The following is a 14,574-nucleotide window of genomic DNA, read 5'->3' on the forward strand; positions in this document are numbered from 1 at the left end:
CAAAGAATGCCCTTTATGTGCTGTAAAGCATTAATTGCATGCATGCATCTAAGTTCTCTTGTTTAGGAACACAAGTTGGATGGTAATAAGGCTGATGGCCAAAAATTCTTGCTGTGCCACTTGATACCTCTGGGATTGGGAAGGTTATTTAATCTCTTTGGGACTCAATGCCCTTATCTATAATATAAAAGAATTGGATTCTGGTACCTTCCATCTCTAAGTCTATGGTCCAATGATTATTTAAAAATAAATAAATAAATAAATAAGAATTGTTGACCTTGATAAGATTAGATTTTGCATGGAACATAATTGCCTTCAAGCATTGGGAAGAAGAGAATGATTGTTTCTAATCCACTTGATCAAGAACAGAATCATAAGTAATAAGAAGTTGCAGAGAGGCAGATTGAGGATCTATATATGGAAAACATCCTAATGCCCCAAAGTATATAGGTTGCCTCAGGAAGTTCTTCCTCTTTTGAGGTCTTTAAGAAAAGGCTAAATGACTATTTTTAAAGTTCATTATCTAGAGATTCTTGTTCAGCAATGGGTTAGACTGACTGATTTCTGAGGTACCTTCCAACTCAGAATCTGTATGTGTGCATTTATTCATTTGTGCATGCATGCACGCACATACACACAAAGACATATTATTGTAAATGTCATAATTTAGAAATTGTTACAACTTATAAAATCATGCATCATTTTTATTTTAGGCTAAAGAACCCGGAACATATACTCTCAGGCAGATGTGCACCTCAGTGGGCCAAGTGCAATTTGTTCTTCCTCATATTTACCCCATAGTACAGTATGATGTCTACTCTCAGGACCCTCAGCTAAAAGTGGAACCATTGACTGGTAAGAATACTTAGATATTAAACCATTTTTAGTATGAAGATAAAGTGAAAGGAGGAGTTTAGATAATAGAAAAAGCCTAAAATTTGTGGTTTCAATCTTTGGAGTTTCCTGATTTTTTTTTCTTCTTTTTATAGTGTAGCTGAGCATTTTGAAGCATAGGTTGACAAGAAAACTTAATGTCTTTCCAATTTCTGAACTGCATTTCATATAAATGCTAATGTCAGTGAGTGATTAAAAAAAAAAACTTATGAATCTGTGTGTGTGTGTGTGTGTGTGTGTGTGTGTGTGTAAGTGTGTAATTATATGCCTAGATATTTACCTATATAATATCAATAAGATATGCTGGTGAATGTCCAGAGACAGATTTGTGGATTCTCATTCTTTACAATGAAAATGCTTTAATTTATTTCTTTCTCTACATTAATGACTGTGTTATATCAACTTTAATAAATGTTTAAACCAAAAAGAGAAATTGCTTACTTGTTCACTGTCTTCCCTGCACTTTTATTAGATTGGTATATGTATGTATACACATATACCTTTATATGCATACATATCTGTGCATATATACATACATACACACAGATATACATATGTTAGAATTCTTACAAGGTGCTAAGTCAGTGGAATTGATAGAGACAATGGTTGTTTAGCAGGGTGCTTAACAGTTCTCCAGATGTACTTAGTACTTACTGCAGTTCCACAAGATTCACACCTTTAAGAGAGCATATATAAGGAGCAGCCCACTAAGACACAAGCCCACTCTCGGAGGCGGAGTCAGATTCATTCCATATTCCACCTTTGTGCTGGCTGGAGATTCGGAGAGAGCTAAAGGCTGAAGCTGGCAGAGGCAAAGGACTAGCTGCAGGAACCAAGGAGAGAGATAGGCCTCTAAGAAAGCTAACCGGGCCCAAGGAGGGAGACAAGATTTAAAAGGAAACAATAAAGGAATTGGACTTTAACTCCTGGCTGAATTTGAGGTGATTATTACTCTGAACTGAAACTAAGGCTGCCTCCAGAAGCCCCCCAAGAAACCTGCTCCCAGAGAACATTAAATTTTAGAGAAGAATATTACAACATATAAAAAACTTGACTAAGAAATTGCTAAATTAAGAGTAATACTAAAATGATGAAAAATTAGAAAAGTTTTCAATTGGAAATATAATCAGAATTTTCACAAATAGATGTATTATTTGTTCACATTAGAATGGGAATACTAATGCTTATTTCTATGATGTCATCCATGTGATATTTCCTTCAGTGATACAGATTATAATCCCTCAATACCTTTTTATCCCATGACATCCCATAAATCCTCCAGAGAGATTACACCCAAAATATTTCTATGTCATATCATTATGTGTGTATTATTGCAGTGTTCAATTTATATTTTACCTTCTTTGTAACTAAACTTCTCCCTTTCTGGTCCTAATTTTTACTGCTGCCTAAATATGATTTGTCATTGGTTAGATGCTACAACATGTTTATTCTTATCATACATCTCTAAGTTGCCCTTTGAATAATATGCAATTTTTATTCCTTGAAGATTGTGATATTCTATAATTTATAGCAGTAGCATTTGCATGATGGCCTGCAAATACTGGAAAAGTATTGGTGTTTAAAAAATGATATTGTTTCAAGAAGTTTGATACCATTAACAGTAGTGTACATTTTGGCAAGTAGAAATCTATTTTGTTGTTGTTGCCGTTTCTTCTCTCCCTATCTTTTGACCATTTAAAGGATCCTTTCAGCTGCATATCCTAGTATGGACTACAGGCATTCTTTACCCAGTTAGTTTCTGGATAACTAGGTAAAATTCTTTTGAGTGATTCCATATCATATTTAGGATGTTTTGCAGTGTTCCAGGGCTTAATGCAATCAGCACAATGTCATCCATAGATGAGCATCTGGAAGACCTCACTATTTGAAAGTAACCTCTTTTCCATTGGTCTCCATGCTGGACAATTCTAATTGATGAAAAATACCATGGCAAGCATGTTTCCCTCTTTTATGCTTCATTTGATATATTAATACTAACAGTTCATACTTTATTTAAATTCACATTATTCAAATTTGATTTTATGTAAATAATTCTGAAAGAAATTTGCATTTTAAAAAGTATCAGTTTTGTATTCTCTCTGCTCTTGTCCCTCAACTCCATGCTCCCTGTCTTCCTACCCCATGTCCTCACCAACAAAAAAAGAAAAAAAAAGCCTTAAAAAAAAAAAAAGCCTTGAATAAAAGTTAGAAGAACAGAAGATCAGGAGCTTGGCTTGAGTTTTCCAGCACCAAGAGAGAAGACCTTGCCCCATCCATCCATGTTTGGGTCTTGTGTATTTGTCCTTTATTCCTGCCTGTCACTTATCCTCTCTTGTGTGTGTCCTCACCCAACATGTCTGCCCCTCAAATGTTTTTCTTGTTGATTCTAGTCAGACTCTCAGGTGTTCCTTCTCCTGCTCTCGATTCTTTGTCTCCGGCCCCCATAGGTCCTTGAACCATGTGCCAGTCCTCTGTTTGCCTCCCTCCCTTCTTTTCCTGTGTCCTCTAACAAATTCAAATTGCATAAAAATTGCTTTACAAAAGAGGCCTGTGTAACTGCTCATTTAAATAAAATGGCTATCTGTAATCATGAGAGCAGTTCCCACTGTTGTTGCATTTGCTCTCATATGATTTCAACATATATATAAGAATTCCCTATAGAAGAGCCTTTAGGCTGCATTTTGTTTAAATCAAAATTTTTTTATATAGATAATTGATAAACACAGGATTTTTTTTCTTTTTAAATAAATTATGTGACAGTAAAAACATCTGCTGTAGAATATTATTTTAAAAGCTACATGTTCCCTTCTCATATTTTCATCAGGGTTAGAGACAGGGCATGATTCTTTTACTTTATTGACAGAGGAACCTTCCTGTATCAGTGAATGAAGGTTGTATTACCTTATAGTTCTTATAGAGTTGCCTAGGGAATTGAGAGGTTAAATGACTTGCCCATGATCACATAGCCAATATGTGACAAAGCCAGAACTTGAACCCAGATCTTGTCACTAGAACCATTTTTCTTTCAACTGTGTCACACTACCTTTCTTCATGAAAGATACTCAAATATATATGTATATCATTTTTTCAAATATTAGGATAAATGTAGATTGGCAATTAATAGTTTCCTATTAGTACTTTTTAAAAAGAGTAGTAAAACTATCTATGATTGTTTGGTAATTTACCAATTTTTTGGTAATTTTACCAATTATTTGGTAATCTAAATTTGTCAAGTATCATGAGAATTTATCCCTCAACTTCATCCAGATTGACGCCACCAGCACAGATGTCTTCTGTGACCCAACTTTTTGCATGCCAGTTGTTCTGATTGTCTTTGTTTCTTTTGTCCTCCTTTTAATCTCATTTCTAAGTGCTCCTGAGAGAATCTAAATTAACCTGGCTTTCTGCAAACTAGTTTTGTCTCCTACTGGTCAACATCTTCCCCACTGGTGGAGAATATATTGTATTTATTTAACTTGTCTCATTTGAAAAGAAAAATCAAATCTTTTTCCTATGTAATTTTCCCAGCTCATCTTCCTCCTTTTCCTCTATTTTTAATCTATAAGAAGTTCATTGAAACTTTTTAAGAAGATCAGTCATTTTCTTGGCTTATTGGTTTTTTTTAGATAACGCTTTCTTCTTTTCTGTGCTTAAGTAGACTAAGGGCTATGTTATAGGAACAGCAGCCCTCGGCAGGCTTCTTACCACTGGTTTTAAAGAAAATCAGTCAGTGTCATAATGTTGGACTTAGAAATTAACAAATATCAGATATATCACAGGTAGTAACCTACCTGGTCTTGATACATATTGTTCTACTTCCTCTGAGCCTCATTTTCTTCATCTATCAAACAGGGACTAGATGAGATGATTTCCAAATTATGTCTAACCATTCTAAAAATCATATCAAGTTGTTTATGAGTGGAATTCACTGTTTATAAATAGTCCTTCCTTTGCCCCTGTTCAAATACCTTTTACTCCATTTTTCACTGAATGTCTTCCAATTTCTCTGAAATAGAAGCTCCCCATTGTTGTTCTAATCTTAGAGAAAGAACTGATAGAGATGTATAGAACAATTTTGTGTGTGTGAGTATGTGTGTGTGTACATAACTATTTGTGTCCAAGGTAGCCATGGGGAGAGGAATTGGGGGAAAACAGAAATATAATAATTAATAAATATGTAAAAGGAATAGCAAGTTATACACAAGAGATTTGCAGTTTCATAGGCGATCATCTTTTTTGTTGTTGTTGTTATGGTGTGTTCAGGAAATGTTTGTTTTATTCCATAAATTAAAAGTAAAATAAAATAAAAAATAAATTGATTATTAAATAGCCAAAAAAAGAAAAAGAATCTAAGCTCTTTCTTAGTAGCTCTCTGGTCTTTCCCCAAATCTACTAAAGTCTGACTTGAAAGGAAATCCTAAATGTAAATTTAGTCACATTATATTCCCATTCTTTTCTTTTCCTCCAAAGTTTCTCTTTCATGGAAGTTGTTGGCTTATGTACACCAATGATTTCCTCTTCTCAGTCAGTCTCCAAGAAGATTCTTAACTTCAAGATTTTTCCATGGTAAAAAATGGTATCAGCTGTCAGATGCTTATATTCATTGACTGCCTAACCTTCTTCCTCTCTCCCTTTCACAGAGATGTTTGGGAGGTAGGGAGAAGAAAATTATGTGAATTTTACAAATATATAATTTGTCATGAAATTTATACTTTATAATTTACTTATGTTTTAATTCAGAAATATAACCATATAAATATAGGCCTTATTTTTCTATTCAGACATGTTTTGCATAAAAACTAGTATACCTTATAATTTAGTTGTTATTCCACATATACTCTTTCATAGGAATCACATTTTAAAGGTATGACCTTTAAGGACAGATTAAATTCAAATCAATACAATAATTGAATTTTGTTTTGTTTTTCCCTTCCTTCCAGACAGCCTTTTGGCTGGCATTCCTCAAAAAGTCAAGTTTACTGTCACTACTGGCTATTATACAATAAAAAATGGGGACAGTCTACAGCTTAGCAATGCAGATGCCATGCTTATTCTATTCCATGCAGAAAACAGAGCAATAATCTATTCTAACACCAGAGGTAAGCATTCTACTGCCATAACATAAATCAGCAAGATAGTGAAAATACAGGATTTCCACTTTAAAGTAAATAGCACAACTATATTTTAATTGTTAGTTAAGAGATGTAATATTGTTTTCTCCTCATTCCCCTCAAATGATTATAGATTACAGTGTTGTAATGCAGTTTATATACGGGGTTAAGATAGATCATCCTATGTTCTGTAGTCTCCATACATTCCATGTGCTAGAAGGACACAATATCTCTTTTTGCTTAAGTAACCCCCAAAAAATACATACAAAAAGAATTACAAAATCATCCCTCATAATCAGAGCGATATAGGGACATATGCTTGCAAAGTAAATATTCTGAAAAGATCTGTAATTACTGTATATTTCAAAGGGGATTGATGGGGGGAGGAAGAAAGGCATTAATTTGCTGTTTTTTGGGAGAGTATAATTTAATTATTCTGTATAATTTAATAAAGTTGGAAAAGACTGTTTGAACTAGCTAAAAATCACTGCCAATGCTGCCTAGGAGCTGAGTGGACTTTTTGAAAATTCTTTCCTATATGCTACCTTTATTAAAGTTGGGAAAACTAATAATAATGCCATTTTGTGGTTCTGTAGCACCTTTAGACTTCACAGTTTCCTCAGACATTCTCATTTGATTCATTTTGACTCTGCCATAGCATGATGAAAAATGATGATGTCCACACTCCACAACTAATTACTGCCAAACTGTAGCCTAAGTCTTTTAAGTTTCTTGTCCATGCAGCATTTTTTTTTTTAAAGTGATGTTTGCCTTTTGGTGTCCTCCTGCCTTCATTTGCAATTTTCTCTAGATCCTTTCATATAGATTTAGCCTCTTCTACAGGCTGTCTTGAACATGAATTGTATCCCTATTGCATTGTCTAATAATATGAGAAAGAAAAAATGAAGGCAGAAAAATGACTTGAAACTGCGTTTTTGTGTCATTTTTAGAGAAATCTTCAGAAGCATCACTCATGATTCAGTCCTCAGAGAAGGTCACCAGTGTCAGTTTGCCAATGGCTCCTGCATACCACATGATTGAATTTGAATTAGAGGTTCTTTCTTTACCTTCCACTCCAACATCAGGAGAGAGTGACAAATTAGTAAATAAAGAACCTCAGAGGAAAAATAAGGAGAAACAGAAAGCTGGCAACTGCATGGTTACTCTAGACCAAAAAGTAAGATGTGGGTTTTTTTTAATATGTTTTTATATATAAACATGCTATAGTTTCAAAAGTATTAGAAATGAAAATGATAGTAACTTCTGCCTATCATTCTCATTAAGTGGTTAAATTGCTTAAGTACCCAAAGTCCAAAAATCTACTTCAATAAAAGTCAAATATATAGAGGATTTACTGATACTATCAGCTTCAAACGAGTTTTTACACTTAATTTCTTTTACTCTCCAACCTTTAATCAAGGGGGGTACATGAGAGCTCACTTGCAAAAAAAAAAAAAAAAGAGAGAGAGAGAGACAAATTGAGCACAAACTCGGGGATAGAAACAGTTCTGCACAAAAGTTTAACAATTTCCTAGGATTCTGGGACTTATGCCTTACTGGAAGTATCACTTTTAAGTAATTTGCATGAGTTTTGGTATATTAAAATGACAGACAGGTATAACCAGCTATGTTCTGGTTTTGTCTGCTACAAAAAAAAAAAAAATGTTGATAGCATCTACATCAGAACATAATTTTTTCGTTGTTACTTGTTTTAGTAGCTTTTTGATCAAGCATGTTTGATCAGTGACTTAGGAATCAGAGAACTTAGGTTCAAGTCTGGCTTCTGACACTACTTATGTGACCTTAGGCAAGTCACTTAGCCTCCCTGGGCCTCAATTTCTTCATTAATAAACTGGGTTTGGATTAGATAATGGCCTCTGAGGTCTCTTTCAGCCCTATAGATGAGATCCTATGTAATCTCTGAAATTGTGGATGATGTGAATTATTAATAGTCTTCTTAACATAATACAAGTTAAAAGTTTCTAGATGTAAATACATGCCAAATATCATCCATGAATTCAGCTTGTAAGTTAGTACAACTTCTTAGTGTGTTCATATTCATTTTTTTTTTTCTTTCAATAAGCCCGTTTCTGGGGTATGAGTTTTGTTCTAAGATTGACCATATTATGCTATTTGCATTTATTGATTCTTTGGAGCCAGGTCAACAATGAAATGCAGGCAACAGAGCAATAGAAGAAAAAGACAAGGATTATGATTTTTTAATGTATATTTTATATACTATTATACATTCCATTGTATAGACATATAATTGTCTCAGACCAAATGTAGTCAGCTAAAGAGTTTTCTCCCTGGATTAGTTTCAGTTACTTAAAAGAAATGTAGCTAAAAGAGATCTTTCTCTTTTTTTCTTGTCTTAGACTTCATGTTCACTTTGAAAAATGAGATCTGAGTTTACATATATAGTCAGTCTGTCCTAGGATTCCAAAATTATTGGTAGGTTCAGTCAGAGTGGCTGTTGGGTGTCAGGTAAACTCCACAGTTGGATGCAAACTAATTTTGAGGCTAATTTGTTGTGATTTGGGCCCAGTCTAACAAAATGATCATCTACTACTCATTTTTTTTATTTATTTATTTTTGTGTTACATATTTATAAGAAAGTGGTTGCTATAATAGCCTGCTGTAGTCATCTCTTTGCAATAGCAGTAAGGTCCCTTTCACTGGCTATATATATATATATTTATTTATTTATTCATACACACACACACACACACACAAAATCACTAGTTATGGTTAGTCTCTTCAATGGTGACCAAAAAAAATAAGTGCTTTACAAGAAACCAAATATCCATAATCACTAATTCATATTTTTGTTTAATGATAAGAGACTTTGCTGCTACTTGATGACTACAACAGATTCTCATTGGTGACACTTCATGAATGTTGACAAATTTCACTGTGTATTTTACTTGTATATGAATTTGATTATGGGCTCCTTTTTTAGTGGCTTTGTTTGCTTGATTTTATCCATCATTCAGAAGAGTGATATTTGCAGTCATGAAAACTAAGTGGGGTTGGAGAATAGGGGTGGTGTTTTTAAAAGTCACATGAGTACCATGAATGTAATTTTTTCCCCTTTTTAGGTGTCTATTGATTGTCCATGGTCAATTTACTCCACTATTATTGCATTAACATTCAATATACCTTTTAAGGCCACCCATTCTTTGCTGTCAGCCGGAAAACGGTAATTAAATATTAATGATTTATTTCTTTTCCCAAAATGTCTGAAGTGGAGACACTATTTTTCCAGTCATAACTATAGTAAAGAGGGAGGGGAGGAATGGGGCCATATCTTTTTTTTTAATGATCATAAATAATGAAGAATAACTTTATAAACTTAGTCATCTTTGAAACTGTTGAGAAAGATACCAGAGGATATTAGGTTTCCTTATGTATTTAGAAAGTAGTTCTTAGCCAATATTTTTGTTTGTTTTGAAGGTTATTTTGGTTTCTTTACATTTTAATTGAAATAGTTGCTGGAATTTGGAAGTTTTTAATATAGATGTTTTTCATTCACAAAATCCCTTCATTTTATTTTGTTTCTTGAACAAAACAAACAAACAAATAAACAAACCCTAAATTCCAAAATAAAATAAAGCTTCCATTAAATCAAGGGTGGAAGGGTGTGGGAGGAGTCATAGACTCAAAGATTTAAAAGTAAAAAGGACCTTAGAAGTCATCAGGTTCAATCCTCCCCATTTTCTTTTTTTAAACAAATGAGGAAACTGAGGCCCACAAAGGTGAAGTAACTCACTCATGGTAGTAAATAATTAGACCAGGGATTTGAATATGTGTCCCCTGATTATCAATTTTTTCTACTATTCCAGCTTTTCCAATTATGGCCATTATCTTCCAGACATACTCATTTTAAATGTCTCTCTTAAAATGTAGTGCTCAGAACTGAACATGATATTCTAGTATCTCGGGCAAAATTATGTCACTATTTATAATTCCAAGAAATCATGTTTCTTAATTTGTCATTCTTATGCACTTTTATTTATTTGTTTATTTGTTTGTTTGTTTCATTTTTTTGAAAAGTGGTGATGATAGGTGCTCCTAGTTCCAAAAAATTTAGGTAAGAATAATAAATTGTAAAGGAAGAAATCGCATTTCTGTGTGTTTTTCCTAAAAGATTTTATGAAGTAAATTAACTGAGGATGTTGAAACGTGCCTTATCAGCTAATCATAAACATAAAACATAAGCTAATCATAAATTCCATATCACAAGTTCACCTTGTTATATCAGAGGATTTAAAATTGCTTTCCTAAATATAAAATCTGTCCAATGAGGCTGATCAACTTTTTCTTGCGTTTTTGTACAGAGATAAATACATAGATACAGAGATAAATAATACCTGTTCACTTCTTTAGAGATCCTGTTGTATACTTAGATTTTTACATAAAAGAAAATATACTTAAAAAGCCTAGTTACTTGTGAGACTTTGAATTAGAGGAACATTTTTTGCCCCATGTTAGACCCTTGTTGTGCTCATTTGAATTAGAGTTTCAAGGGTCCTTAAAGGTCATGGAGCAAACAGAAGGCCAGAAAGGTGGAATGATTTGTCTGAGATTTCACACAGTTAGGGGGAAAGCCACTATTCAGATCCAGGGCCTCCAACTCCAAATCCAAAATTCCTTCTATTACATCAAAGTTACTTCTCATGAAAATAGAAACTTAAAAAAAAAATCTTCAAAGACCCAGGGAACAGTTGTTAATTCTATAAAGTAGACTGTGATACTAACTATTTTAAAAGAAATTTGATATTTTATTTTACCTTAGCTTTCATAGTTTGTGTTTATTACATGTGTCATCATCCTACCTTTTCCCTATTCTTCCTTCCATATATTCTTATCTTCCATTCCAGCCTAAAATGGGCTACTTCCTTGTCTTCTCCTTTTATTCAGTTCATTCTCTTTTCCTGTAATGCCCTATCTCCCTATCTTTATCTTTTGAATTCTTATTCTTCCTCAAGAGTCCAAATCAAAAGCAATCACCTCCCAGAAGCCTTACCTAATGTGCAAATTGAAAATTACCTTCTCACACAGACCTCATATTAGCACTTTGTTTTATAATTTTCTTATTGCAAATATTGTGAATTATAGCTATCTATGTAGGTATATTAGCCCCACAATATAGTATTAGCTCTTTGAGCTCAGGCCTAGGTTTTAATTAAACCTAGTTTCTGCTTAGTACCTAAAAATGTGCTCTGTATACAGTAGGTACCTAATAAATGTAGTGTTCATTTTGAAAATTAAATTGAAATCTCAGTGCCTTGATGAATCCTTAAAATTCGAAGAGAATCCACTTCTATCTTCTTACCAGCATATTTCATTGGAATACTTATTAAGCCTGACTTGTGAAATTTGGATATGATAGTATAAATCCCAAGTGGGTGTGGTGGAAAAAACAAGGAGATGGGGAAGAGTATTTTATGTTCTGTTTTAGAAAACAACAAAGTAGCTTACATAGAAAAGTTGGCTCTTATTGACATAGTTCTACATTAGGAATCAAAATAAATGCCTGTAGGACTAACATACATCTTTTTTTTGACCATTGCTATCTTACCTCGGAGCATTTTGTAAATTTTATTTGAATTTTATGTAAATCTTATATATGTGATATAATTAATACTTGGTCCTCATATTAGTTCCTTTTAACAGGACAAAAATCAAGTTATTAAACTTTAAAGTTAATCAGCTTTGTGGGAATTGTTATTTTCCTGTTTGTTTATTTTTTTCTTTTCTGTTTCAGGAAATATATTCAAGTTTGTGTCCAGAATTTGTCAGAACTTGGCTTCCAGCTATCAGATAGTAACCTTATAGATACTGGTAATAGCCCAGACCTGCAACTAGTTCCATTAAACACTAAGTGCCAGAAGGTAAAAATTTTCTCAAATTTTGCATTTGTTTCTCAAGTCAAATAACCAATGTGAGGCTAACGCATGTAAAGTGTAGGGTCTGAATTTCCATTATTGTGCAATTTTGGATAATTCATTTAATCTCTCTATTTCCTCATCTCTAAACTAGTAAAGTTACTACTTCTACTACCTGCCTATCTACCTTACAAAATTATTTTAAGGAAACTGCTTTGTAATTGTAATATACTTAACCACATCACCATGAGCCACCAGTTTTTTCCTTCTGTGGTAACTTTCATTAGCAAAGTACTAGCTCCATGAGCGGCATTCCATGAATGTTTATTCACTTTGAAATAACACAAAAGGAAAAGGGAGGGAAATATTAGTGAATAATTAAATAATCAAATCTATTTTTGGTTCCCTGAATTTTATTTAACATACTAAATCTACATGGTTATGTTCCTTTTTTTTTTTTCTTCCCTTTTCTGTATTGTGGATATAGGAGAGGATGAAAGTCATTACTTAGATTTCCTAATATCAGTTTATAGTTGTGCATGAGTGCTATATACACGGGTACTTTCATTAGATGAGTAGTTTGAAATGCCTACAGTTAGAATAGCTGGTTATATGAAAAGTAAAAAGGCATATATTAATTAGCATAGTTTTGTCAGAAAAACTTGTGTTTGTCCCCACTGCCTGGCTGCATTTAACCTTGCTTCTGCTGATCATTTTTCTGTGTTTATTTAGAGTAGAGTTGGTATTTGTTTGGGGAAGTTAAAAGGCTTTTTGTGGCATTTTTTATAAAAATATATTTTTAGCAGTTTGAAAATCTTTTTCCTAAGTTAATACTGAACTAATCAGACTTTGTAGTTTTATCTTCTTGCCTTTAATTGTAGCTTTATACAAAATTATTGCATAGTCCATAAATTAAGTTCTACTTATTTTTTTTAACTTGATGTTGCATATCAAATAATTGGCATGAATGTAAGTGTATACTTTGTGGACTTGAACTTTGTTGACTTGAACTTTGTTAAGAATTATTATTTTTATCCTATTGTGGAAGTATATGGTGAGATGCCACACATTGATAAATTATCTTTATTTTATTTATTATTATTACTTTTTTTTTTTTTTTTTTTTTTTTTTTTTTTTTTTTTTGTGATCCCTTATGCTGTGTAGCTTACGGAATCATAAAAAATTAAACCCTTTTTTACCAGTTTGTGCAATATTCTGCAGGGGAACAAAGCCAGGCAGGAGGATCCAAGGGAATTGGTGGGTGATGCAGAACCAAAGAACAGCATATACATACAGGTATATCATAAAAGAGGGCTTTTGTTTAAAAAAAAAAAACAAAAAAAAAAAAACATAGCATTGCCTATGCATGAAACAAATCTTTAATTTAAACTGGAATGGCTAGTTTTGTTTTATATAATGCTTCTGGAACTGTTTATAAGGGGGGGAAAATGTCTTTTTTTTTCCAGCACATTTACAGCAAGCAGTCAGTGTTTTTTGTATGGGAGCTATTGTGGACAAAGGAACTTCCACCTTCTCTGCATTGTCACTTTTCGCTTGATTTTTATCCAGCTTCAGAAGACCGGTCTATTTCCTTAAAGCCGTATAGTTATGAGTTCCAAGTGGAAAATTTTTTTGTAGGTATTATATTGATATATTTTTTACTGTGCTTTAAAACCGTTTGGAAAGGGATAATATGAATGATGAAATAAAAATATATGAAAGGAAATCACTTTTTAAAAAGAGCAAAATTCTTTAACATTTTATATTGCTGTCTATATTCAGGCTTTATTCAGAAAGTACTATTCAACAAGAGATATTATCATGGACTCCCTTTAGATTTGAATTTCCAGACATTTTTGCTATACATCTAAAAACTATATAGTGATAGTACAAATAGTTAACTTTGGTTAGCTCTTGTTTAAAATTGGTCATTCTATTAAACTGTATTTAAATTTAAAATCAGCCATTACTATTTCTTTAAAGAACTTAAATAATTTTTCTTTTTCAAATAAAAATTTATGATATCCTTTGTTTTTACATTACTTAAATTTTCCTCTGTCTCTCCTCTCAGGGATCCATGTAGCAAAGAATTTTTTAAAAGAAAAGTAGGAAGAAAAGGGAAAAGTCAGCATAATCATGAATACATTGAAAAAAATAAGAAACTTTTCATCATGTTCTACACCAATAAACCTCACATCTCTACAGGGGATTGAATAACTTAAAATATGTAATTCTCAGAGATCAAAAAATGCTTTTAAAATCATGAAGATTTTTTTTTTTTTTTTTGATATTTAAAATCTCTATTTAAAATATTTTCAGGGAGCAGCTAGGTGGCACAGTGGATAGAGCATCAGCCCTGAATTCAAGGAGGACCTGAGTACAAATTTGGTCTTGGACACTTAACACTTCCTAGCTATGTGACCCTGGGCAAGTCACTTAGCCCCAATTGCCTCAGGGGGAAAAAAAATCAGATGTTATTTTAAAAAGTCAATTAATTACTCATAAATGATTTAGGGCTGAACTTGTACTTGGTAGCTGAAATAATATTAAGATTATTCATGGTGGCTTTTCTCCCTAAAAGAAATTTAATTGGTTGACTAAATATGACAGACACCAGGATGCTATGTGTATGTATAAAAACATATACTGTCTGTCTGTGCAATATGTGTGTGTGTGTG

General features: G+C 32.8%; 1 protein-coding gene across 5 annotated transcripts in view; it reads left to right on the forward strand.

Annotated features, from left to right (window-relative positions):
* TRAPPC10 (trafficking protein particle complex 10) overlaps window positions 1-14,574 on the forward strand; it is a 106,725-nt gene that overhangs the window by 71,629 nt on the left and 20,522 nt on the right. For 3 of the 5 annotated variants that reach the window (XM_031959283.1, XM_031959285.1, XM_031959286.1), the window contains 7 exons: window positions 714-855; window positions 5,835-5,993; window positions 6,956-7,182; window positions 9,107-9,207; window positions 11,776-11,902; window positions 13,118-13,192; window positions 13,363-13,530. In XM_031959283.1, coding sequence (XP_031815143.1) covers window positions 714-855; window positions 5,835-5,993; window positions 6,956-7,182; window positions 9,107-9,207; window positions 11,776-11,902; window positions 13,118-13,192; window positions 13,363-13,530 — 999 coding nt within the window. Of the gene's footprint in view, window positions 1-713; window positions 856-5,834; window positions 5,994-6,955; window positions 7,183-9,106; window positions 9,208-11,775; window positions 11,903-13,098; window positions 13,193-13,362; window positions 13,531-14,574 lie in introns of those variants that run through there. The other 2 variants (XM_031959287.1, XM_031959284.1) reach the window with 2 other exon arrangements.

Source organism: Sarcophilus harrisii, chromosome 3 (genome assembly GCF_902635505.1).
Source record: "Sarcophilus harrisii chromosome 3, mSarHar1.11, whole genome shotgun sequence".
Taxonomy (NCBI): domain Eukaryota; kingdom Metazoa; phylum Chordata; class Mammalia; order Dasyuromorphia; family Dasyuridae; genus Sarcophilus; species Sarcophilus harrisii.